The 22,133-nt window shown below is 43.0% G+C and overlaps 3 protein-coding genes across 4 annotated transcripts; 1 reads left to right on the forward strand and 2 right to left on the reverse strand.

The window, feature by feature from the left end:
• Window positions 1-930: 930 nt before the first annotated feature.
• Window positions 931-9,295, reverse strand: LOC101785117 (ABC transporter G family member 48). The gene is made up of 19 exons (XM_012848861.3): window positions 8,889-9,295; window positions 8,695-8,815; window positions 7,159-7,241; window positions 6,620-6,704; window positions 6,227-6,517; window positions 6,052-6,142; window positions 5,060-5,960; window positions 4,791-4,951; window positions 4,591-4,694; window positions 4,356-4,521; window positions 4,081-4,262; window positions 3,654-3,986; window positions 3,207-3,497; window positions 3,020-3,103; window positions 2,781-2,914; window positions 2,306-2,533; window positions 2,032-2,203; window positions 1,551-1,805; window positions 931-1,464 (listed from the first exon to the last, which is right to left on the reverse strand). The coding sequence occupies exons 1-19, from the start codon at window positions 9,266-9,268 to the stop codon at window positions 1,195-1,197; spliced, it is 4,332 nt and encodes a 1,443-aa protein (XP_012704315.2). The 5' UTR covers window positions 9,269-9,295; the 3' UTR covers window positions 931-1,194.
• A 4,392-nt stretch (window positions 9,296-13,687) lies between these two features.
• LOC101782260 (glutathione S-transferase T1) lies at window positions 13,688-16,529 on the forward strand. Its single transcript, XM_004980891.2, has 7 exons — window positions 13,688-13,935; window positions 13,999-14,072; window positions 14,248-14,308; window positions 14,587-14,640; window positions 15,377-15,456; window positions 15,869-16,074; window positions 16,148-16,529. Exons 1-7 carry the CDS (start codon window positions 13,868-13,870, stop codon window positions 16,355-16,357), a joined length of 753 nt encoding a protein of 250 aa, XP_004980948.1. The 5' UTR covers window positions 13,688-13,867; the 3' UTR covers window positions 16,358-16,529.
• Window positions 16,463-21,358, reverse strand: LOC101781318. Of its 2 annotated transcripts, XM_004980890.4 has the most exons (11): window positions 20,949-21,356; window positions 20,631-20,723; window positions 20,209-20,520; window positions 19,565-20,115; window positions 19,147-19,235; window positions 18,852-18,955; window positions 18,648-18,747; window positions 18,501-18,576; window positions 18,303-18,417; window positions 17,703-18,234; window positions 16,463-17,156 (listed from the first exon to the last, which is right to left on the reverse strand). In XM_004980890.4, exons 1-11 carry the CDS (start codon window positions 21,223-21,225, stop codon window positions 16,661-16,663), a joined length of 2,745 nt encoding a protein of 914 aa, XP_004980947.2. In that variant the 5' UTR covers window positions 21,226-21,356; the 3' UTR covers window positions 16,463-16,660. The 2 variants fall into 2 exon arrangements, with proteins under 2 accessions (XP_004980947.2, XP_004980945.2); XM_004980888.4 differs by having other exon boundaries at window positions 19,565-20,520; window positions 20,949-21,358.
• Window positions 21,359-22,133: the final 775 nt, after the last annotated feature.

Raw genomic sequence — 22,133 nt, forward strand, 5'->3', positions numbered from 1 at the left:
GGTTAGAGAGGAGCCCCAACTGCAGGAAGTCCAACCCCCTTTTTCCTTTTTGTTTTATTTTTTTATTTAAAAGTTGGTTCAGAATTACTTATAAAAAGAGAAAATTAGAATTGGTTCAGAGTTCCCCAGGTCACAATTGAAATTGGAAATCTTTGGGAGGAAATCCATATACATTCACCGCAATCTAGACACTGAGGATGAGACCAAGTGGCGCTGGACAGAAAATGAAAAATACTTAATTAAAAGTGCATAGCTCATCCAGTTCCACGGCCGGACACAAAGAAAATCAACGTCACCCCGATATGGAAGGCGAAAGCAGAGCCGAAATGCAGCTACTACATAGGAAAATTCTAATGGCAAGTAATTTGGCAAAAAAGGGTTGGCCAAATGATCCGATCTGCAAGCTATGCAACGTGTAACCAGAGATGTCGACACATTTATGCAAGGAACTGCACATACACCGCTACGGTGTGGAACCGTTGGGCTACATGGTTTGATCTACATCACGTGCCGCAGCGAATGGGACATCCTCAATTCACAAACTGGTGCAAGTGAGGTAGGATACTGATTGGGATGCAGAACCGACCGCTCTTCGATGGGTTTGTCATCTATTTTTGTTGGAATGTCTGGAAAGAACGAAACAGAAGAACTTTTAATCAGGGTAGTAAGCTTTTTGAGGATGTGGCATTCCTTATTAGGGAAGATTTCCAGCAGTATCAGTTGTCATCAACCAACACCTCCACCCAAACGTTTAGTTCTTGCGCAGGGAGTGGTTAGCTGTAATCGTGCAGTGGTGGTTCTTTTGGTTTGTTTTTTTCTCCTATACAGTTGGGCGCCCTTTGGCGCCACCGGTTGTAATTCCTTTTAAACTTTTCTTTCTCTCCTTTCTAATAAAAATTCAGCAAAGTTTTTACTGTCTGTTCAAAAAAATTGGAAAATTGGGCATCTTTCGTTAGAAATTATATATATATATTTCAATTTACATATAGTCCCTTCCGAAGCAGGGATAGCTACTGCAGTAAAATCCTACACGGCTTTCCACTTACGATAACTATACACAAGTACAAAAGCTTGGGACTGCATATTGGCTTCAACTATGAATTAAGAGAAGAGATTGAGATGATGTCTACAGTCTACTGCCTGCCTGTAGATATGATGGAATCTGGTAGTTTACCGGACTCCGGAGCTAATTAATTAACGTTTCTGGAAGTTGAAGAACTTGATGGAATAACCAAAGACGAAGAAGAAGGCGATGATGTAGGCGAAATGGACGAGCACGACATAGCCTAGGAAGTCATGCCGGATGCCGAGATTATCCTTCAAAAACTCATTCACCGCCACGGGCGCCCCTCCGGGAACTGAAATCGAACGACCATTCTCGCCAAACTGTGATGCCACGACACCATAGATGGTCCAGGAGACTGGGTTGGCCCAATAGTACCACCTCCACCAAATTGGTATTGCCTGCAATGCAGCAATTAATATGATGGCGTCATTATTAATAAGGTCACAGATAGTCAGATTGCATTGCATTGCATTGCTTTGCTCACCGGTCTGACGACGAGGAATCCAGCAAAGAGGTTCCATAGGGGTAGCGCAAACGTGATGAGGATGTTTGCCAGCAATGCAGAGGGAGTGCATGCCACCAGCATCATACCGAACGTCGTGAAGTAGTTGAAGCTCGCAGTGATGAAGAACAGGAAATAGAAGAATTTATCAGCTTTCCAATCATATCCAATCATCGCATATATCAGGACCGTGTACAGAATCCCCTGAAAGATGTTGTAGATGACCTCCACACATGCCTGCCAAAATTTCTCTAATTATATACTACTAGTATATAAGGAAACTGAGAAAACATCATAGCTCAAATAATGAGAAATTTTAACAAATTAAGCTCATAATTTCAAAGAATAAATATGAACAAGTAGTATATCATTATAAATATACTACATGGACAAGTAATATATTAATTTCAAATGGGCTCAAACATTAATTTATATTAATACCAACAAGGTTAAGGATTATTACCTGCGCAAACGCGTAGGATAATGGAGAGTACATCCCCGCTGCCTTTTCGCGATAGAAAACTGCTCGCTCAATTGACACAACAGGCTGAACAGTGATGCAATTGGAAGCCCCAAGAAAGAAGGTAGCAGCATACGTGGCTCCAAGTAGGTTGTATAAATCTTGTTGTGAATCTCTGTAAAAAAATATATAAGCATTATTAGTGCCACCACAGAAGCTAATATAGAATTATTTAAACAATTTTTGTTTCAACTACAGCATCGAAGAAGGGTCATACATGTTCTTTCCTTTTTGCCAAAATACTGTACCAAATGCAAGGCCAAAGAGCAGTGTCATCAGATAGCGCATGGCATTGTAGGGTGGATTCTTCCAGTAAGAACGATATTGCTTCCAGAAGTTTGCAACAAATTGACCATAGAAATTCTGCGAATATTTTGTAGGAAATGACAGATCCTGGTAGTCTGGTGAGGGAATGCTCAACTCCTTGATTAGTTCTTGGTTTTTCCTGATCATAGTTATGAAGTAAGTGTGAAGAGTCAAATATTGCATTAATCATAGTTTTAATTCCTCAATGTACAAGAATTGTGAAACCATGCTACCCAAGAAAATAGACAACAGGATGAATGTGACAGCTGCTGCCATTTTTCACTCTCCGCTTTCAGGGATTTTTTTTTCTTCGAAAAAACAAGGATTTGTACGTAGAACAAGTCAGTGATAAAGAAGAGCCTTGTTGAAAAGGTGAGGCTAGTTACCTATAAAGCACAGAGTTAGCATAAATTTCAGCAAAATTCATGTTCAGGCGAGCCTCAGATAGAGGAGAGCTAACTTCCAGCACCCACGTCGCAGGATTATATCCTTGTGTGATCTTTGGTACACCTGGAATCGCCTGCAGGAAATGAGATTATTCACTTGTCATATGTGTTAGCAAGTTACGGAATCAACTAAACCTTTGTCATCCCCAAACTGAAACACATAAGAAAAGAGGACTGACCTCAAAATACTCGACTAGTTTGTGAGAGTGGCGACCAAGTTCACCAGCATAAATAACCTGCCCTCCTCGTTTCAAAAGCAGAAGCTGGAAAAGAAACCAATTGCCTTGCATTGTGAGCAAAAAAAAATAAAAATAAAAAAACAGTTTTGAGATTGGGGGGGTTATAGCAGAGAGATGAGCTGAGAACCTCATCAAAAGACTCAAATATGTCAATGCTGGGCTGATGGATTGTGCAAACCACAGTACGCCCCGTGTTAACTGTATTTCTCACTGTACGCATGACAATTGCTGCAGCTCGAGCGTCAAGACCAGAAGTTGGCTCGTCCATGAAGATGATTGAAGGGTTTGCTACCAGCTCCACGGCAATCGTCAGCCTTTTTCTTTGTTCAGTTGATAACCCACTCACTCCAGGGAGACCCACCAGCGCGTTGCGCAACACATCAAGCTCTACAAGGGCCATCACTTCCTCCACAAACATCTAACAGTGCAATATATAAGTCAGAAACGAACGATTAGTTGCTGTTTATTTTCAAGTAAGTACTCCCTCTGTTCTGATTTACATGACGCTGGTTAGCTCAAATTTGAGCTAGGCAACGTCAAATAAAAAAAGAACGGAACGAACTGCTGCTAGTACCTTTTTCGTAACGTCGTCAACATCTGAGGGAAGGCGCAGCCACGCAGAGTAGGCTATGGATTCATACACGGTAACATTCGGGGAATGGATATCAGTCTGTTCGCAATAGCCACTGATCCGGGCAAAAGTTTCTTGTTTTTTGGGGTAACCGGACAGGGTAACATCTCCTTCAACAGCTCCGCTAGTTTTCCTTCCTGCCAGGACATCCATCAAAGTGGTCTTTCCAGCTCCACTCACACCAACTAATGCTGTCAGAACCCCTGGCCTGAAACTACCACTGATATCGGAGAGCAGCTGTAGACGGCTTTCTGTGAATCCTTGTTCCTTCATTTCCTGAAAAAAACAAGATAAGGAACTTGTGTCATGAATCATATGATGATGATGTGTGTGCATGAGAACTCATCAGGAAGAACGTAGCTAGGCTTACTGCAGGCATGTCCACATAATAGTTTATATGGTTAAAGCAAAGTGAAAGAGGCTGGAAAGGCAAAGTGACGCGTGACTCTGCTGCTCTCTCTGTTACTCCTGCATCTTTGTTTCTTCCTTGTTCTACCATTTCACTTTCATTGTCTTCACCTTCTGAAACTTGTGCATTGGAGCCACTACTTGCTGGACGGAACAAAACATATCAAGTGATGTAAGTCCCCCTCACCAAAGTGTCCACAGTAAGTAAATACAAGAAGAAAAAACAATAGTGCTTACGACTCAAGTATGTCAGGGCCCAAAGGTAGAGGGCGTTGAACAAAATAATGAATCCTATAAGGGCTCCGATGGAAAGCCAAAATCCCCATTCTCCGGTAAACAACCCTTTGGATTTAAGAATAGCTTTGCCTACTGTTGGTGCGTCAATAGTCGTGTCATTGTTTGGCTGTATTAAAATGGATGTCGTTAATTCAAAATCACAACCACCACCTTTACTAGAAGAAGAAAAACTTACAATAGCCCATCTACTGGCAAGGAACTCATTGATAGATATTGCATTTTGGCTATACATCATAGGAGATGCCCAGTAACCCCAGATCCACCATGGTTTGATGTCATCTGTCCATATATCATATTCAGAAATCAAAAGGTTTTACTTCCATCCAATTGAATGAAAAGATGTAAATGAATTTTATTACACGGCAGCATACTTACTTCTACGGATGACAAATCCTCCAAAGATGAAAATCATAAGCAGCACGAACATCCCAAAAGTATTGGCCACGACCATTGTTTTCAAAATTGCTCCAAGAAATCGGAACAAAGCCATTGCCATTTGATGTGTGGCAAAGAAAGCTATAAACTGACGAAAGAACCTATATATTTCCGACACACAGATGAACTCATCATGAAGCTGCTACATGATATGATCAAATGACGAAATCCGAATGGTGAAAGTTGGTACAAGCTAGGATTATGCATACCTTCCTGCAGCAGGTGCAAAGCCCATCACATAGTACGTGAGAACAACCCATACTGCTGCTTCCACGAGCGAGACAGGGACCTTCAAGATTATGTTTGCCAGCCCAAAGGTCCACGCAGGGAAGAACAAGAAATCCCTATGCTTGTAGAAAACTGGAAGCTTCTTTATGGTCAATTGTAGCTCAGCGAACCCATTGAACATGACCGTTATCAAACTGAAAGTCAGAGCCCCAAAGAACTTGGTGCCATCAGAAATCTGGCCATGCGGCATCTTTGTTCTGAGGAACACAGTCATGGACATGAGCGCAAGGATGATCAACTGGGTGACCTTGAAAATGTAGATGAAGGAGTTGCGCTTCATCAGCAGCTGCTCTCTCGACATCACCGCCTTGAACGATTCCCAGCTGGAAAGCCCATACTTTCTGGTGGTCAGCGCAGCAGGATGGGTTTTGGACTTGTCGAAAGGAGTTTGCAGCTCCTTGTGCATCAGCTGGCCTACATGGGAAGACCTGAAACGTTCTGCAAACTCTGCTACGGATACATAACGATACTGATCCTGATCAAGGTACCAGTATTGCTGCTGGTCTTTCTTGGAGGTGACCTCTTGAAGAAAGTCGGCGACACCTTTCCTTTCAGGGCAGCGGAAGCCAGCAGACTCAAAGAACTCCAAGATGTTCTCCCGTGGCCCATGGTACACTATGTATCCTTCTGATAGTAGGATTATGTCATCAAAAAGATTGTAGGTCTCTGGTGGTGGCTGGAGCAGAGAGATCATGACAGTCTCGTTCATCACATGGACCAGCTGACTCATAAACTTTACGATCTGGAATGTGCTCGAGCTATCCAGACCAGTGGATATTTCGTCCATAAACAAAGCCATTGCCGGTCCCGTTAGCATCTCCCCTACACACAAGGGAAAAAGAAATAGACAGATAATCCTGGTGGGTTAATTTGCATAGAAAATGAATTGGCCTGGTATGATTTGTATCCATACCGGTTGTCACACGTTTCTTTTGCCCACCAGAAATTCCTCTGATCATCTCATCGCCGATGGTGATATCAGCACAGATGTCCAGCCCAAGCACCTGATGAGAAGACAAGTTTTTGGTAAACGCAATCCTGAAGTTTTTTGACCATCTATCAGTAAACTCGATCAGAACCTCACTCACCTTGAGAGTGACGTCTGTTACAATATTAGTCTCCTGTCCTTGTACTGCAGTAGCTTTCATGAAAGCGTCGATCTCAGGGTCTGGCTTAATGCCTGCGTCCCGCTCCCTTCTCGCAAGTTCTGCGAGCATCTCATATCTGGCACCGATGCCTAGGCACCTCCTGGAGAAATCCAACGTCTCTCTTACAGTCATCTCTGCATTGTGGAGATCATACTGACCAACATATGCGCTCGTCCTCTCAGGATAGAACTCTGAAAGTGGATGGCCACAATATGTGATGCTGCCAGAGACCTGGTTTTGCAATAGAACGACACAGCAGCATGTGACATATATAAACGGATATAGGCGAAACTGACAGAATGGCACAAGGTGATGGATGGATCCATGCTAAACCTTGAGATTTTTGTCAAGCTTTCCCGTGAGTGCTCGCATGAACGTGCTCTTTCCTGAGGATGGAGGCCCAAGAAGAAGCGTCATCCTGAAAACAGATAGCTCAGTAGTTGCTTTCATTTATTTCTAGTGGTTTTTTACAGTGCTCAATACTATCAGGTAGTAGTATAGAGTAGGGCAAGCGGGAGCATATATGATGCAAAGAAACAAAACTCATAGCTGGAATTTCTTCTAGCTAGGAAGATTGATTGGCACATACGTACTTCTGACTGAAACAGAGTACGTGAAAGTATGATATATAGAAAAAGGAAGAAAATTAAAACACCTTATTATTTGACTTCATCATAAAAGGGTAAAAAAAAAGTAACGTATTCCTCTTAAGAAAATGATGCTGCTAGTGCTAGCTAGACCAACTACTTTCGGTTAGCTGAAGGAGAGGACACGGAAAGCATCAGATGATCAGGTTGAGTTGGGTTGAAAGATCCAGGGAGCAGTTGGATTTGGATGGCGACACAGCACTAAGCAAATAGGTGCATGTGTACCTGGATGGCTTAAGGACACCATTGACATTCTTAAGTATGGTGATGTTCCTCTTGTTTGAAGAACCAAACCGTCCAATGAGGCCCTGCAATGCAGCATATATCGGTGAGTTGCGTGCTCTGTTAGCTCAGATCATACACAGCAACAAGTCATATTGATTGAAGTTGAAAGGAGACAGCTTCTAGAACATGCTAAACTAACTGCGGTCAACATTCTTTCTCGGAACGAAAAATAAAGAAAGAAAAGGAAAGCAGTTGCCGGCCTCTCTTCATAATTACGGTGCCATATCATCACAGATGCCGATGTGTTACTATATTTAAATATAGTGCATAAAACTGGATGGGTTGTTGGATATTGAAAATTGAACTATGGACAGGCTATAATAAGTAGAGTTTGTTTGCAACTGATAGAGGTTTTCTTTTTAGTAGCCTTTTATAAAAATTTAAACAGGGCATGTATATACTTAGGTTACTTCCTCTATCCCCAAATATAAGCATTTTTAGATTTTTTTTCAGAAGTCAAAGGTTTTAAACTTTGACAGTTAATAGCGAAAAAAATTATAAAGGTTGCCAACGTATAAATGATATTTCTAGATTAACCATGAAACAAACTAGCATAATATGCAATTCTTTCTATTTCAAGTAATTTATTTTTATAGATATCATCGGTTAAAGTAACGTATCGAAGATCGTGTCAATGTCCTAGAATGCTTAAACACAAGGAAAATAATTTGGTTAGTCATTTTTTGTGCTAAAAGGGATTTTATCAAGCCGTCGCCGTCTCAGACTTGATTGGTGCTGGTACGATATATGGAGGTCGTACTCCCCGTTGAATATAATTGAAAGCAAAACAGGGGCACAGAACATGTGCAGGCGAGCGATCATCCATGCCTATTTCAAGGGAACTAGTCGGTCAATTTGAATCAGTTGTCTTTTCAACTTTAATTTTGTGTGCCTTTTGCCATCTCTCAAATAAACAATTGTTCTTGCTTGCTTGACTAGTAGCTAGTACGTAGGTAATTTCTTAACCACATACGATTACTACTACTTTCTAGCGTGCGCGCTGATGATGTCATAAACAACCTAAATATTTTTTTTGAAAAAATAGAAATACGTGCACGTGCCGTGCCTAAAGTCAGGTTAACGGTACGGGCCTGTGCACGTGGCATGCATGCCCCAACAGAATGAAGCTTGCATATATGCATGGAGGCACGTCATAATCACAGTGCATGCTATCTATCTATACCTATGTACTGTATCTATCTATCTATCTATCTACATGCAGATTATTAGTTAATTTGATTGATTAAATAGTGAATGAAGTTGATGAATACTCCCTCCATTCTTAAATATACGACTTCATTCTTAAATATACGACTTTTTACTTCCAACTTTGACCATGAGTTAGTTAACTAAAATAAATATAACTTGTAAGTTTATTTATTTGCAAAATAATTTGTAGGAAAGATGAATAGGAAAACAAATAAAAATGAAAAAAGTTAATGGTGTCAAGAACGGAGGGAGTAATTAACAATGAACCTGGAGAAAATTGGTGGCGGCGTTCGAGAGCGTGGGGAGTTCGCGGCCGGCGGCGACGACGTCCGCCTCCACCGTCAGCTGCTCGTAGCGGACCTCGATGGTCGGGAGCTCGATGCCCACCCTGCAATGAATGGTCATCAGCCGGCGATCGATATATGGCATATCGAGCTAGAAATCGATGCATGATTACATACATGTCGATGCGATCCCTGAGCCGGCGCAGGAATCGCTCGCTGTCGTCCTGGAAGAGGCGCTCCAAGAGGGCGCGGCCCCCGTCGCCGCCGGCGAGCTTCTGGATGTCGACGACCTCGACGCCGCCGCCGCCTTCTTGTTGGTCGAGCGCCCTCCTGAGGATGCCCTGCCGCATGCGGTCGTAGGTGGGCAGCTTCTCGAGCGCCGCCCAGCGCAGGTTCTCCTCGTCGTCGACGCGGTGGTCGTGCTCCGACTGCGCCCGCCCGAAGGGGTCCTCTGTCTCCATCTGCCGGAACGACTGCGAGATGGAGGAGCCCCAGCTGAGGCTCCGGCGGCTCGACGACGCCAGCGCTGGCGCCGCATGCTGCTGATGCTCGGCCATCACGAGACTTGGATGATGATCGAGTTAGCTAGCAGCCATGAGCTAGCTGTATGTTTGAGCATGTATGTGTGTATATATAGTGTTTAGGATGGAGAGAAACACATACACACTGTGCATATATGGGCCGGGTATGAATTGTATTGCTGCAGCCGGCCTGCTCCGCTCCGCGGGAATTAATAATCGATTGTTGGAAAGAAGAAAATCCGATGGATATGATATCATGATATGGTGGACGTACGACGTATGCATCCACCACTCATTCTAATTATGTATATGTATATGCAGCACAGCGCACATGTACAGCATGTGGCCGGACTGATGTCAGCAGATGCGTCGCCGAACCATTCCATAATGTACTGTACTAGCTAGGACTCGATTGCTTTGTTGACCAAATTAAAGATCTGGTCCATCGGCCAAACTAAAATTCATCTTGCTTCAAGGTTGCTTGCCGCTGACTCCAAGTAATCCCAGAATGCAGTTAGATTTTTTTCAAAGTCAAACTTTTTCATTTTTGAGCGAAATAATCATGAAGACTAAAAATAATGTTATTAGATTTATTGTGAAGCCAACTATTATAATATGTAATCTTTTTTATTTGAAGTAAATTATTTTTAGAGATATTGTTGATCAAAGTTGAAAAGTTTGGCTTTGGAAAAACCTAAACGTAGCTATATTTTGGGACGGAGGGGTAACATTTTCTCTGTTGCAAATTAAAAGGTCTATTTAATTTTACGATTCCAAACAATTAACTAGCTTTAATTTGTGCTGGATCGGAGCCAGTAATATATACAATCAAAGCGACATATAACATGTTTATTTATTTGTGGGAAGAAGTTAATTAAAGAGTTGCTTGGTTCGTGCGAGATTCATATATATCACAAGCATGCATGATGAATGTGATGGTCGTTTTTCACTAAATATTGTACAGGTCTATACTACAATATGTACAACTTTGAACGACGACGTTTTATTTCCATGTGTAGACCGAGCGCATCAAACTGATGCATAGACATACGAAAAACCGGGAAATTAAAGCTGCGACCGGCCCGGTGGAAGTCCAAGCTGTGTTGATTGGATTTTTTTAGAAGAAAAAAAAAGCACAAATGCATGCTGTTTTCATGAATGATAGGGTTAGCTGTGCATGGAGCATGCATATATATTAAGTAATTAATTAATTAGGTAGGTTTTGAATTGACCGTGGAATGAATCGGAACATTATATTATACGTCAGGGCTGGGCTGGGCGGCGACGGCTGCGCAGCCGGCGGCCAAGCCAAGCTAGTGTTGTTATACATTTTGCTGGGTCTTGCATCAGCTGAATCCTATATATCTATCATTCTGTTCATCCATATCTCTGCCTGCGTGCGTAGTCCATGATGATTCCGATCAATCCGGCCATCGGAAAATTCAACCACCACATGCATATGCTGCAGTACCAGGTAGTAGCCTAACATGTATAATGGTCGGCGTTAGAAAATTAATTTCATAGCTTTAAGTATGTACCTAAATATACACTAGATATATAATAAAATCTATAAATATAAAATGTGAAAATGATCTACAATTTAGAATGAATTGCCCATGAGATGTCATATATATGTACATCGAATCGAATCGAAGAATTATAAATTAGGGAGTTGTATGCGCCATAAACATGTGCACACATGTGCTCGCGTGCGATATTATAGGCATTTATGGATACATATATGACAAATTAAATGTATATATATAAATCATATTGAAGGACTGAATAAAACTTGTCAAATCCATCAATGGTAGGAGATGACATTATCCATGACGCAAATGAGAGCACCTAACCTATAAGCTAATATCTTAAACTAATTAATTAATTAATGATCCGAGCATCATGCAATCGCCATATGAACCCCGGGCCACAAGATCACCTAACCCACCGTCTCATAAGCACTGCAATTTCAACATTTGAAAAAAAAATAATCTCATAAAAATTTGCAATCTTAGAAATTAGACCACAAGCCGTGCCCGCTTAATTACCTTACATACCTAGTCAAGTGCCCAAAACATATTTGCCAGCCTTAATTATTATCCTGCGTGTTGTGATTTATGCCAGAAAAAAGAAAGCCATAAATTGATGGATTTGACTAATTAATAAGGGTACTTGACAATAATACTAATATGTTAAAAATAACATAGACTAGCTATATAGAAATATATTAAATTAAATATATCATAAGTATACAAATTTGGTGGAAACGACTACTTGGCAGCCGGGTATGCCATGTTAGCAGCTAACGTGTCCACAACGGCGAACCCAAGTGTTTCTAGGAGTCTGGGCAAGGAATTAGACCTCTCACCATATATATGCACGTGGTACTTGATGATTGGTCCAATGGACATGAGAACTAAAGATCTCGGGCGGGCGCCTAGGGTTGCTGAGCCCTGGGTCCGCCACTATGTGTCCATAAATAAATGTGTGGTATTGTTGCAGATAGCTCCTAGTTTAGTTTAATGTGTCATTATTAGCGATTCGTCCACATCACTTATGGAACTTAGGTGGGCATGTTCCAACACAAGTAGCTTGTTTTGTTGTTGCCGCAGCACTATCAAACCCTAGACGCTCAAAATCCAACACCTCGAATTGATGCCTGAGCTAGGCAGGTCTCTCAACAACTTGAAACAAACAAACTTGAAACAAACAAGTCCAAGGAATCTTAACACCCGACATCCAAAATCTACTTACAGCCCAGCTCCTCGTGAGGAATAATGGACCACATACGCATAGCACCTCTCTATTTTTATCCTTGCTTCGAGGAAAAGATCGTAGGTGCTATGTTTGGAATGGTAAGGATTATAAGTTAGCCCTTATCCTTAAACTTTCAAAATGGTACCACCGCACCACAACCACAAATAGGTTATATGGGTGAAAGAAAACGGTACTCGTATAGCCTAATAAGACAGGAAGGGAGTGAATTAGTTAACTTAAAAACTTAATTAAACCTATGACTTCCACTAATTACATGAAAAAAACTAGTTCATACTATTTAGATGTGCATCTAAGCCAGGTTGATCTAGTATGAAACTTCCCACGCCCACAAAGAGTTTGTACCATAAAGCTAATCTTAGGAAGAACTACTCTAAAAACGTAAAGGCACTTAAATGGCAAGTATGAAATGCGGAAACGTGAAGGAATGGTTTATAAAAGATGCAAACTCAGCACAAAGATTTATCACGTGGTATCAATATAAGCAATGTTACCCCTAGTCCGGAGCTCCACCAAGAATATGCTCTCGGTCAAGGTCTTAGGCTTGACATAGGGGCTCTTGCTAAAACGGATGAGAAGCTTACCACAAAGATAAGGCTCACCATTCCCTCTCTTCTGGTCATCTTACTACCGACTCCACTATGGAGCTTCTCCATGAAGTAATTAAGGGGTCTCTCTCCTCCCTCGAACATGGTCATCCTCGCAGCTCCAAACCAAGTTGGAGGATCGAAAACTTGTTGGTGAGCTACCAAGGTCCGCGAAAGTGTCGGCACACCAAACTTAAAAGATTGGTTCACTCCAAGAACCACACAGGGGGTAGAGACACCTAACTCTCTATCACTTTAGGCATAATCTAGCACTAATAATCACTATATAAGCTTGTGCTAATTGCCTAAGATGATCAATCTTAGCACTTTAGTGGCATGAATGTTTTCTTGATGTGTCTTGTATTCAGCACACTACAATCACTTCAAAGGATGAATAGAGGAGTTATAAATAGCTTAATAATTCAAAAGAGTCGTTGCTTCAACGGTTAGTAAAAGCCAGTGAGTATTGATCCCATGGTCACTTTGGATAGGCATTGGATCGTCATCCGGTCCACATAAATACTCTTTATGCCTCCTTCACAATCCAACACAATCCTAATTAATATTACTTCAAAAGCAAATAGTATTTTAGTTCGTCCTTATTGAGCCAAATTCTTAAAATAGTTAGGCCAAATCATTAGGCCCTTTTACCACCTCTAGTGTATACTTTTTGACACAGCCATTGTAGTCTCCGTACCAATTTGTCCAACACTTTATCCGATGTTGTCGGGGATAGATCCCCAATAACCACAAGGAAGGAAGAAGACGGATTACTACGAGAATTCCCTGTACTCCTACTATTAGGACTCATACATTGTAATTCTAATAGAACTCATATCCTGTAATCCTACTAGGACTCATATCTTGTAATCCTACTAGGACTTTGACCTTGTAACCGATTAGTAATCATGTCTCCTAAAGTATATAGGACTCATGCCTATAATTCTACTGGGACTCATACCCTGTAATCCTACTAGAACTCATATCCTGTACTATAATTCTACTAGGACTTTAACCTTGTAACCGATTAGTAATCCTGCGTCCTAGAATATATAAAGGAAGGCAGGGTCCTAAATCTCCAACCAGGATACCCCTCAGGAGATTTTGCCTATTTCGTTTGCGGAGTTAATCCGAGACGTTAATCTGGGCCCTGCAGCCTCTTTCCTTTCTGCGGCTGCGCTTTTGCCCTCTTCCGCGTTCTCCACCAAGCAAGCAGCAGCAGCAGGAGAAGAGCAGATCAGCAAGAGCCGGAGAAACCTCCCCTAGCTTCGCTATGCAGCCCATCAAGGTGTACGCCGACCGGCGGTCGCAGCCCTCCCGAGCCGTCATCATCTTCTGCAGGTATTCCGTTCTGTTTCCCTAGTCATCCGGCCGCCGATTCTTGATGTCCACCACCGGTTGCAGGGTGAATCAGATCGATTTCGAGGAGGTCACGGTGGATTTGTTCAAGTCCCAGCACCTCACCCCACAATTCAGAAGTACCATCCTCAGACCAGTCCTGATTTTCTTCATTTTCTGTTTTTGAGATGGGGAGTTGCGAGAATGTTGCAATTATTCCAACTTCTCAAATTGAGCGGGAATTCTATGCGATAATAATGTTTCATATTTGCAGTTCTGCTCGATGTACGCTGATTGCTTCTTTTGTCTCTCCAGAAATAAACCCACTGGGGCAAGTGCCTGCAATTGTTGATGGAAGATTCAAACTATTTGAGAGGTATTGTTTACCTTCTACGTATTGTTTACGAGCTGATGTATTTTTATTCTTACAAGCGCGAATAGGAACTGGGGAGGTATCTGATACCTAAAAGAAAATGTTCTGGACTTCCCAATAAAGTTATTTAATTACTTTATGATATAACTAGGATTGCCTGGTTACATTACTATTTCATTACATGTAATTGTTTTTGACATGCTTAAACTATGCTACTAGTAGTATCAGTATGATACATCTATACTTGATCTTTCATGACAAAACTTGTCCTTTTGTGGCAGTCATGCTATTTTGAGGTATCTTGCGTCCGTGTTCCCTGGAGTTGCAGATCACTGGTGCGTTACATTTAGTAGTGACACTCAATTAGTGCTGCTTATTTTTATTTTTTATAAAGTGCTCCTTTGTTTGTTGATTGGTGTTGTGTTGCATACTAGTAATGACACCATTTAATTATGACTATTGTGTGCCACAAGTTCTTTAGTCTTTGTTGGAGTCTTTCAACCGTCAGATTGTTCAAATTGAAATGCGAGTACATTCTATTGGATTTTCCATCGAATAGCTCCGGTTTACTTCTATGCCACTGAATCGTGCCTTTTGTTTCTTATATCCCATCAGCACCATTAGAGCTATGTTAGTTGCTGTAAAAAGATACTTTTGCCCCTGCATATGGGTTCTTGAATCTGCTCGTGCTGCTTTTTGGTGTGCAGCTCTTGCATCCGCTGCTGCAGCTTCTAGTTAGGCCTGGTGGTGCATGCACTGCCAATGCAGTTCACAAGTCCAAATGAAACCGAAATAACATATACAAGAATCATGTCCAAAAAAGCAGATGAGAGCAAATTTTCACATACAAGTAACATGTCCATCTCCCAAATGAGAGCAAATTTACACATCCAAGTAGCATTTCCACCTCCCAAATGAGACTGAGATAACACATTGAAGTATTTTGAGAGTCAGTATTTTGAGAAATTCATTGGAGCTTGATTAACGCTTATTGACGGTGATGGCGTATGAGGATTAAGGAATAAAACATGCTATTCAGTGACTGTTTGATTTCGTTTTCTTTTCATATAGGTATCCAGCTGACTTGTTCACCCGAGCTAAAATTGAGTCAATCTTGGATTGGCATCACTCAAATTTGCGTCGTGGTGCAGGTGAGAGCCAAGGTTACTCTTACTCATGGGGCTGGTTCTACCAGGCTCTTGTGGAGTTATCATTTACCATGTAGGATGCTTGCTTTGCATCCAATCATAGTTCATCATAAAATCGTCCCATAACTTTGATAGGATGATTCAATTCCTTATTTTTGTACCAGCCTTGTGCTTATAACTTTATAAGAGACGAAATGATGATGGAACAACCCACTCTGTTCCACAAGCTGAACAAGTGGTTTATGTTTAGAGTTGGCACCTTAGCTGTGTTCACTAGAGATTATGCCAATTGAGTTTATCTTTTGATGAAAATTGGTACTGCTTCAAAACAGTAATGAGCATCTACAGTTCCAGTAGCCACATGATCACATAAATTTGTCTCAAACTGAGCCCTTTTGATTGTTTGTACTTGCAGCAACACTTGTAATGCACACAGCATTGGCTCCCTTTCTTGGTCTTACGACAAGTCCTGATGCTGTGAAGCAAGCAGAGAAACTTCTATCGCAGTCACTGGAAAGGATTGAATCAGTGTGGCTGAAAGGTGGTGCAAAGTTCTTGCTAGGTAGTCCCCAGCCATCGATTGCAGATCTGAGCCTTGTTTGTGAGATAATGCAATTGGAGGTAAGTGTGTTTCCTGTAGCTATCTAGAGTGCTGTTGTGAGATTGTGCTTAACTGCAATATGTGGCTTTGCAGATCCTTGGCGATGACGTGCGTGACCGATTTCTGGGAGCTCATGAGAAGATCCTCGTCTGGATGGATAACGTGAAGAAAGCCACGAGTCCTCATTTTGAGGAAGTCCATGAGCTCCTCTTCCAAGTGAAGGCACGCATGCTAAGCAAGGCTGCAGCAGCAAACCAGACTTCTGAGCCAAGCACAAAGCACAAAATTGCATCAAAGCTCTGACCGACTGCACCAAAAGAAATAAGAAACTGTTGCAAGTATGAAACAAGCGTCGGCAAGAGTCTATGACTCTATGTTGCCCATGATGAAAATAAAACGAAACTGGACTTGTATGAAATTGGTTATTTACGCTGAACAATGATTGAAAGGACTTTCCTCAATGTCTGAATCATTATTTACTGTGCACAACATGGTCATGCTTTCATGTACCCCAAATTTATTCAAAGGGAATTACAATTGTTCTTCCTCATCCAGCGGCACAGCTCCTACCGCTCCACTATTCTTGGTAAAGAGATGACACAGCTTCTAGTCCGTCTTGAATCTATGCGAAAACTTCTCTAGGCCCTCCTTGCAGTCTTCCATTACCCTCTTCGACTTGTCACCCATGGTTGAACCAAATGTGTATACACTATCCTGCACTTCTGCTGATACCTTGTTTGCCTTCGAAGCAGCAGCAGTCCCAAACTCAGTACACCAGTGCCTTGCATCTGCCGCTTGCTGCTTTAGGCTTGCAATAAAGGACCTCACGTGTTGCATCACTCTCTCCAGTGCACCATGAGACCGCACTTTCATCTCAGCAGACATTGACTTTAGCTTCTCCAGCAAAGATTCTGCCCGGTTGATAGCTTCATCAACTGGATGTTCTTTGCCAGCGTTAGCCCATGTGACTCCAGCTGAAGCATCCTCCTCAAGTCCTTCTTCAACAACAACTTTGATTCCTTGACGTTCCCATTGGTTCCGGGCCTCCTCAAGGGCCCGTGCGTGCTCCCGAGCTTTTTTCGCTTCCTCTTCCGCCCAAGCCCTGGTTAAAGAGGGTGTGTCAATTGATATGGATTACTGATATATATAACATCAGAAGAGCATTGTGGCAGCCTATTAGCTATCATGCAGTATGAAAATGCAGACCATGATACAGATGGCCATCCTGCAATTAAGGAGTTATCTTGCATACAAAAGCTAGAAATCTTTAATAAGATAGTTCTCGTATGAACTTTAGACCGTGAGTATTTTTTTAAGTTCCAAAATCAGGCATATCTAAGAGTATAGCAATCACCAGCAGAATTTTATAATATTCTTAGTAATTTATGTGATATCCAGGATGTTGCAAGTCCCCAGATGAAAGTTGAGCATCCAAACTCAAATTATTAGCGATCAGGAGTTGAACATTAAATACATGATGTCCAGAATAACAAAAACTTTATATCAGCGCTCAGCAAGATAAGAAACCAGTAAACCACCTTGTCTGCACTAGAATGCAGAGACAATATAGAACCTAAAGAAGGGTTGGGGTTCAGGGTCGAAAAACAAATTTAGTGTAGAGGAAATCTCAAGTGTCAAGAATTCTTGCCTGGCCATAGATAATGCCTTCCTCTCCACTTCAAGCTCATATTGAAGTTGCACAACAGCCAAGTTTTCATTCTCTATTTCCTTTTGGAGTTTTTCAATCCTACTCTTCTCAAATGAGATCTCCACCTTCTTGCTCAGTACACTCTGCAGCTGTTCCTCTACTTCACTCCTCAACTTTGATAGAACTTCCATTTCAGATTCAATAGCAGCTCTGCCCCTGAACAGAATGTTCTTTTCCTCTTCTCTTTCTGCTCTCAATCTATCAAGTTCAATCCTTGCTTCTTCAGCTAATCTTTCAAGGGTCTCTACCTTTTCTCTTTCCTTTTTAAGATCCATTTCAAAACTTGCATTAAGATCTTTCTCAACTTGAGCAACCAATGCAGCATGTGCATTTACAGCTGCTTCAGCTATTTTCTCAGCCTCAATACGAGCAACCTCCTCCAGAACCACCTCAGCGGAATCACCAGTTGAAATTGCTAGGGCAGCTTGTCCTTTTGTGACAGGTTTGCCCGGTTGGAAAAGTCTTGTAAAACCTTCAAGAGAAGAGGTTTAGAAATGACCCTGAATCTACAGAGGAACATCAATTATATAAAGAGCTTACCAAAGGCAAGAGCTGTAATGCTCTGGTCTCCAGCACCCAAGTCAGCTACCAAAGCAGGCCAGGCAGCTGTGTGTATCTTATCAATGTCTATATAACCAGATGCTTTGAACAACGACTGAGAGAGAGAGCATTAACGTAAGCATAGGCAGCTGGTTTCAAGAGAGGATTATGAATGATAAGATATTTTTCATTTCTTACATTTCTGTCAACTTCAGGTAGTTGCCTCTTATCCAGGGCCATTTTCCAACTCACAAGGTCTTGACGTGACAGAGGACTGCAAGGAAGATTAGGGGTTTGATTAGAGCAAACGAGAGAGCGACCAGCATGCAACTGAATGACCATCACCTCTCGGGACAAAACAAGTTATGATTATCCTGAAGATCTTCTAGAGTATTCATATCAGATCTCGAAAGCTTGCTAGAAATCAATCCAGCTTCTGCTAAGCCTACATGTATATTGAAATCAATAAGAATGACATAACATTCCACAATGATGATTCACAAATCAAACTATGTGATTTTTTCCTGACAAAATACTTCCATGCCTCACCTTGTATAAAAGGAAAATCAGGATCTTCAGGTGTCACATCATCAAATGCAAGTTCAGTGACATTATCAATATACATTGCTGGATACACTTTTGAGAAAGTGGCCCTGTTTGGAATCCAGAAGAATACACTGGTTAGTGGAATAATCACCTATGAGAGCAGAAAATCTAACAGCAAGAATCTTAAATAGATCAAGAAAGTGAAGGCATCTGGTTAAATAGGACAAAAGAAAAATGGAAACATACTGCATATCTCCCTGCTTGGGAGGCTAATTGATGCAAAAGGAAAGATATGCACCTTGAAAGGCAATTGCTTGCAACTACCAGCCATCGAGCATACTCACGTCGGGTACACAGGTCACCAGCGCCAATACTGGGTTCAATCACCTTAAAAGAGGGTAAATTATCAGGCAAAGAGTTCCATAAAATTCTTAACATGGGCAGTCTCACAAACAACTCCATTCTGCAGTTTACATCATGCAAATGAGATGATGCAACATATAAGGTAATACTTATCCACAATGCCAACAGAAGTCCAGGTTAAGGTCCAAGCCTCGGCACAACAAACAATATTGGTTCAGTGCTAAATAGAGGGTTTTTTCCGTATCCTCAGAGCACCCCAAGTTTACCGACATAGTAAAGAAATAATTTGCCATTCGGAGATGAAAACTGATATAACAAGAATCTTCATCAAACGGTGGACTCATGAAATGTACCTTTAGAATTTGCAGTGCAGCTACTGCATTTTCCTGGGTTGGGTCAACAGAAGCTGGAACCACAATTTGCCCAGCAGGCCCCTTTGAAGCAGTGGATACTAGAGACGGAGCAGGAACTCCAGCAGAAGAAAAAGATTGCTCAGCAGGTGTGGCCTTGAATTGTTTGTTTTGGTTTTCTAATTCACTTTCCCTTCTATATAGATCCTTTGCTAAAATTTCCTCCCCGTCTCCTGGCTCGCTACTCCCCATGCGTAAATCATCCGAGCCAGGTGGAAGCATTCCATCGGCACTTACATGTTCCATATAATCAGGCAATATGGATGGATAAGCTTCATCTTTGTTATGAATTTCTGGATTCTGCTCGATGCCTTTGTTGTCTGGCTGAGATGCAACCACAGCGGCACCGCTAGAGATTTCTTGGATGGGCACAGCATCATCTGAATCTAGAACCATCACATCTGAAGTCAAAGTTTCATCCAGATGCTGGTTTTCTGGCAAAGTGATTTTGGGATCTGATGTTGCTTCTAGATTAGGAATTCCCTCCGAGAGGCCTGCATCATCAAGTTTTGTAGATGATACATAAGCATCCTGAGCATATTCAGCTGAGATGGGCAAAGGAGGAGGTGATGTCGGACTTTGAGTACCATCTGAAGCAACGAGATTGTCAAACTGATGCGCTTCTTCACTGACAATGTGGCTGCCATTAGTAGCATGCTCAGTGTTTTGCAGTGGGAGCTCCATTTCACATTCAGCTGGCTCCCCCGTTATCTCGTTTGATTCTAGAGGCGTCAGTAACTCATCTGTACCATTTCCCTTGTCGAGGCCTTCGTTGTCATCCTTGCAATCAGTTGGTAAGGAAGCCTGGGCACCTTCCCTGATAGAATTGTCATCGCGGGAATCATAATCCGAGTAAGATTCCGTGGTAGCGCTATCCGAAGACAAGTTTTGCATTTTCCCTGCATAGAGAACCGAAAGACAGCAACTGGGAACTTGCCTTGTTGGAGATGGAATGGAAAAGCACATGGCATTGCATGATAGGAGCTAGGTAAGAGAATGAGATGCGTACCCGCTGCGGAGTTGGTGCTGCTTCTGATGGAGACTGCAGCAAAGGTAAGACCAGCAAGGAAGAAAAAGGCAGCAAGCCCAGGTCCTAGAAGCCCTGTGAAGGAGCTACCATCCAAGTGTCATTACCAGCATTCTCGCAGGAACAGTAACTTGAAATTCGATTGATTCGTGTGCGTGTGCTGCCTAGATGGGATGGGATATTGGGATTGGTGCTCGTGATTAGCTATAGCTAGGGTCCGTCGGTGACTGATCCAATAAAGTGTGTGGAGAGGAGCAGATGGATCATCAGTAGTAAGAAGATGAATGGAGTGAGTCTAACCTCCTGCTTTCCCGAACCCTAAAGGAGATTGGTCGCCGCCGTCGCCGTCCGCGCCGTCGGAGGACCAGCCAGCGAAGGAGTTGGGCGAGGGCGAGCCGGGAGACGCTCGGACGGGACGGAGGCGCGGGGGCGGGAGGAGGAGGAGGATACGAGGTGGGGGTGGGGCAGGGGCAGGGCGGCGGAGGAGGCGGAGCTGGAGGCAGCAGGCCATCTTGGCCGGGTAGGCAGCCACAGCGGGCATCTTGCTCGATCCTGTGGATGGGTCCAGGGAAGGCATGGCAGCTAGGTGCTGCTGCTGCTGCTGCTTGGGCTCCTTTCCTCGGCTCAGCTGCCTCGCCGTCGCCGGAGCAGGAGGTGGACTGGAGATAGAGAGATAGGGAGGGTGAGGCGGTGAGCTAAGCTGAGCACCCCACCAAACATACCTTTTCTGATGAGGAGGGAGGGGATGAGAATTGATGAAGAAGGTCCAGCCCATTTCACTTTCGGCCCAGATACGCATCTCACTCACTTCTAGGCCCAGCTACGTTAATAAGGCAGCTTGGTTGTTGGTGCATGGCTCCCGGTTTGGCCGCTCGCCCGCTGGCTGGCATCTCTCTCGTTCCTCCTCCCTCCCTCCTGCCATCAAGAACAGAACATCGAATCAGAACGCAATCCAGTTCATCAGATCGAGGAGACGAGGACGCATTGGCAACATGCATGCAGATACTTGAAGCAGCAGGACGGCGAGGAGAAGGTGATCGTGCATGCATCCCCAGCTCGCTAAGCCAATTGCTGTTCTGAATGGAATCTTCATCTGAACAAAAAATAAAAAGAGGGCAATTCTGAATGAATGAATTATTCATCTCCTCCTCCTCCTCAGCTAGCAACAATGGCCGCAGCAGCGCACTGGCGACGCCACCGATGGACGGCCCTGCGGTCCCTGCTCCTCGTGGCTCTGCTCCACCGCCTCCACTGCCTGGCCTTCCTCGCCGCCTCGTCGCCCGTATGGCTGCTCGCCGCCTTCCTCCTCGGCGTCGTCCTCGTCCACAGCGAGCCCAACGTCCCGCTAGCGGCAGCATCAGAGGATGAAGACCGCCACCTCTACAAGAAGATCCGCCACCTCTCCTCCGCCGGCTCCTCCTCCGCGGAGGACGACAGCGCAGACGACGGGTCCTCGGCCACCAGCTCGGAGGACCATCTCGTCGG

Source organism: Setaria italica, chromosome IX, assembly GCF_000263155.2.
Source record: "Setaria italica strain Yugu1 chromosome IX, Setaria_italica_v2.0, whole genome shotgun sequence".
Classification (NCBI taxonomy): domain Eukaryota; kingdom Viridiplantae; phylum Streptophyta; class Magnoliopsida; order Poales; family Poaceae; genus Setaria; species Setaria italica.

Coding starts and splice junctions, on each gene's coding strand:
- LOC101781318 (XM_004980888.4), bottom strand. CDS start 21,225: ATGCCTTCCCTGGACCCATCCACAGGATCGAGCAAGATGCCCGCTGTG. Junction 20,724..20,948: donor AGGGTTCGGGAAAGCAGGAG/GTTAGACTCACT, acceptor GCTCCTTCACAG/GGCTTCTAGGACCTGGGCTT. Junction 17,157..17,702: donor AAGGCATTATCTATGGCCAG/GCAAGAATTCTT, acceptor CTCTTTAACCAG/GGCTTGGGCGGAAGAGGAAG.
- LOC101782260 (XM_004980891.2), top strand. CDS start 13,868: ATGCAGCCCATCAAGGTGTACGCCGACCGGCGGTCGCAGCCCTCCCGA. Junction 14,073..14,247: donor CCTCACCCCACAATTCAGAA/GTACCATCCTCA, acceptor TTGTCTCTCCAG/AAATAAACCCACTGGGGCAA. Junction 14,309..14,586: donor AGATTCAAACTATTTGAGAG/GTATTGTTTACC, acceptor CTTTTGTGGCAG/TCATGCTATTTTGAGGTATC.
- LOC101785117 (XM_012848861.3), bottom strand. CDS start 9,268: ATGGCCGAGCATCAGCAGCATGCGGCGCCAGCGCTGGCGTCGTCGAGC. Junction 4,695..4,790: donor AGGATTTGTCATCCGTAGAA/GTAAGTATGCTG, acceptor ATATATGGACAG/ATGACATCAAACCATGGTGG. Junction 4,522..4,590: donor TTGCCAGTAGATGGGCTATT/GTAAGTTTTTCT, acceptor ATTTTAATACAG/CCAAACAATGACACGACTAT.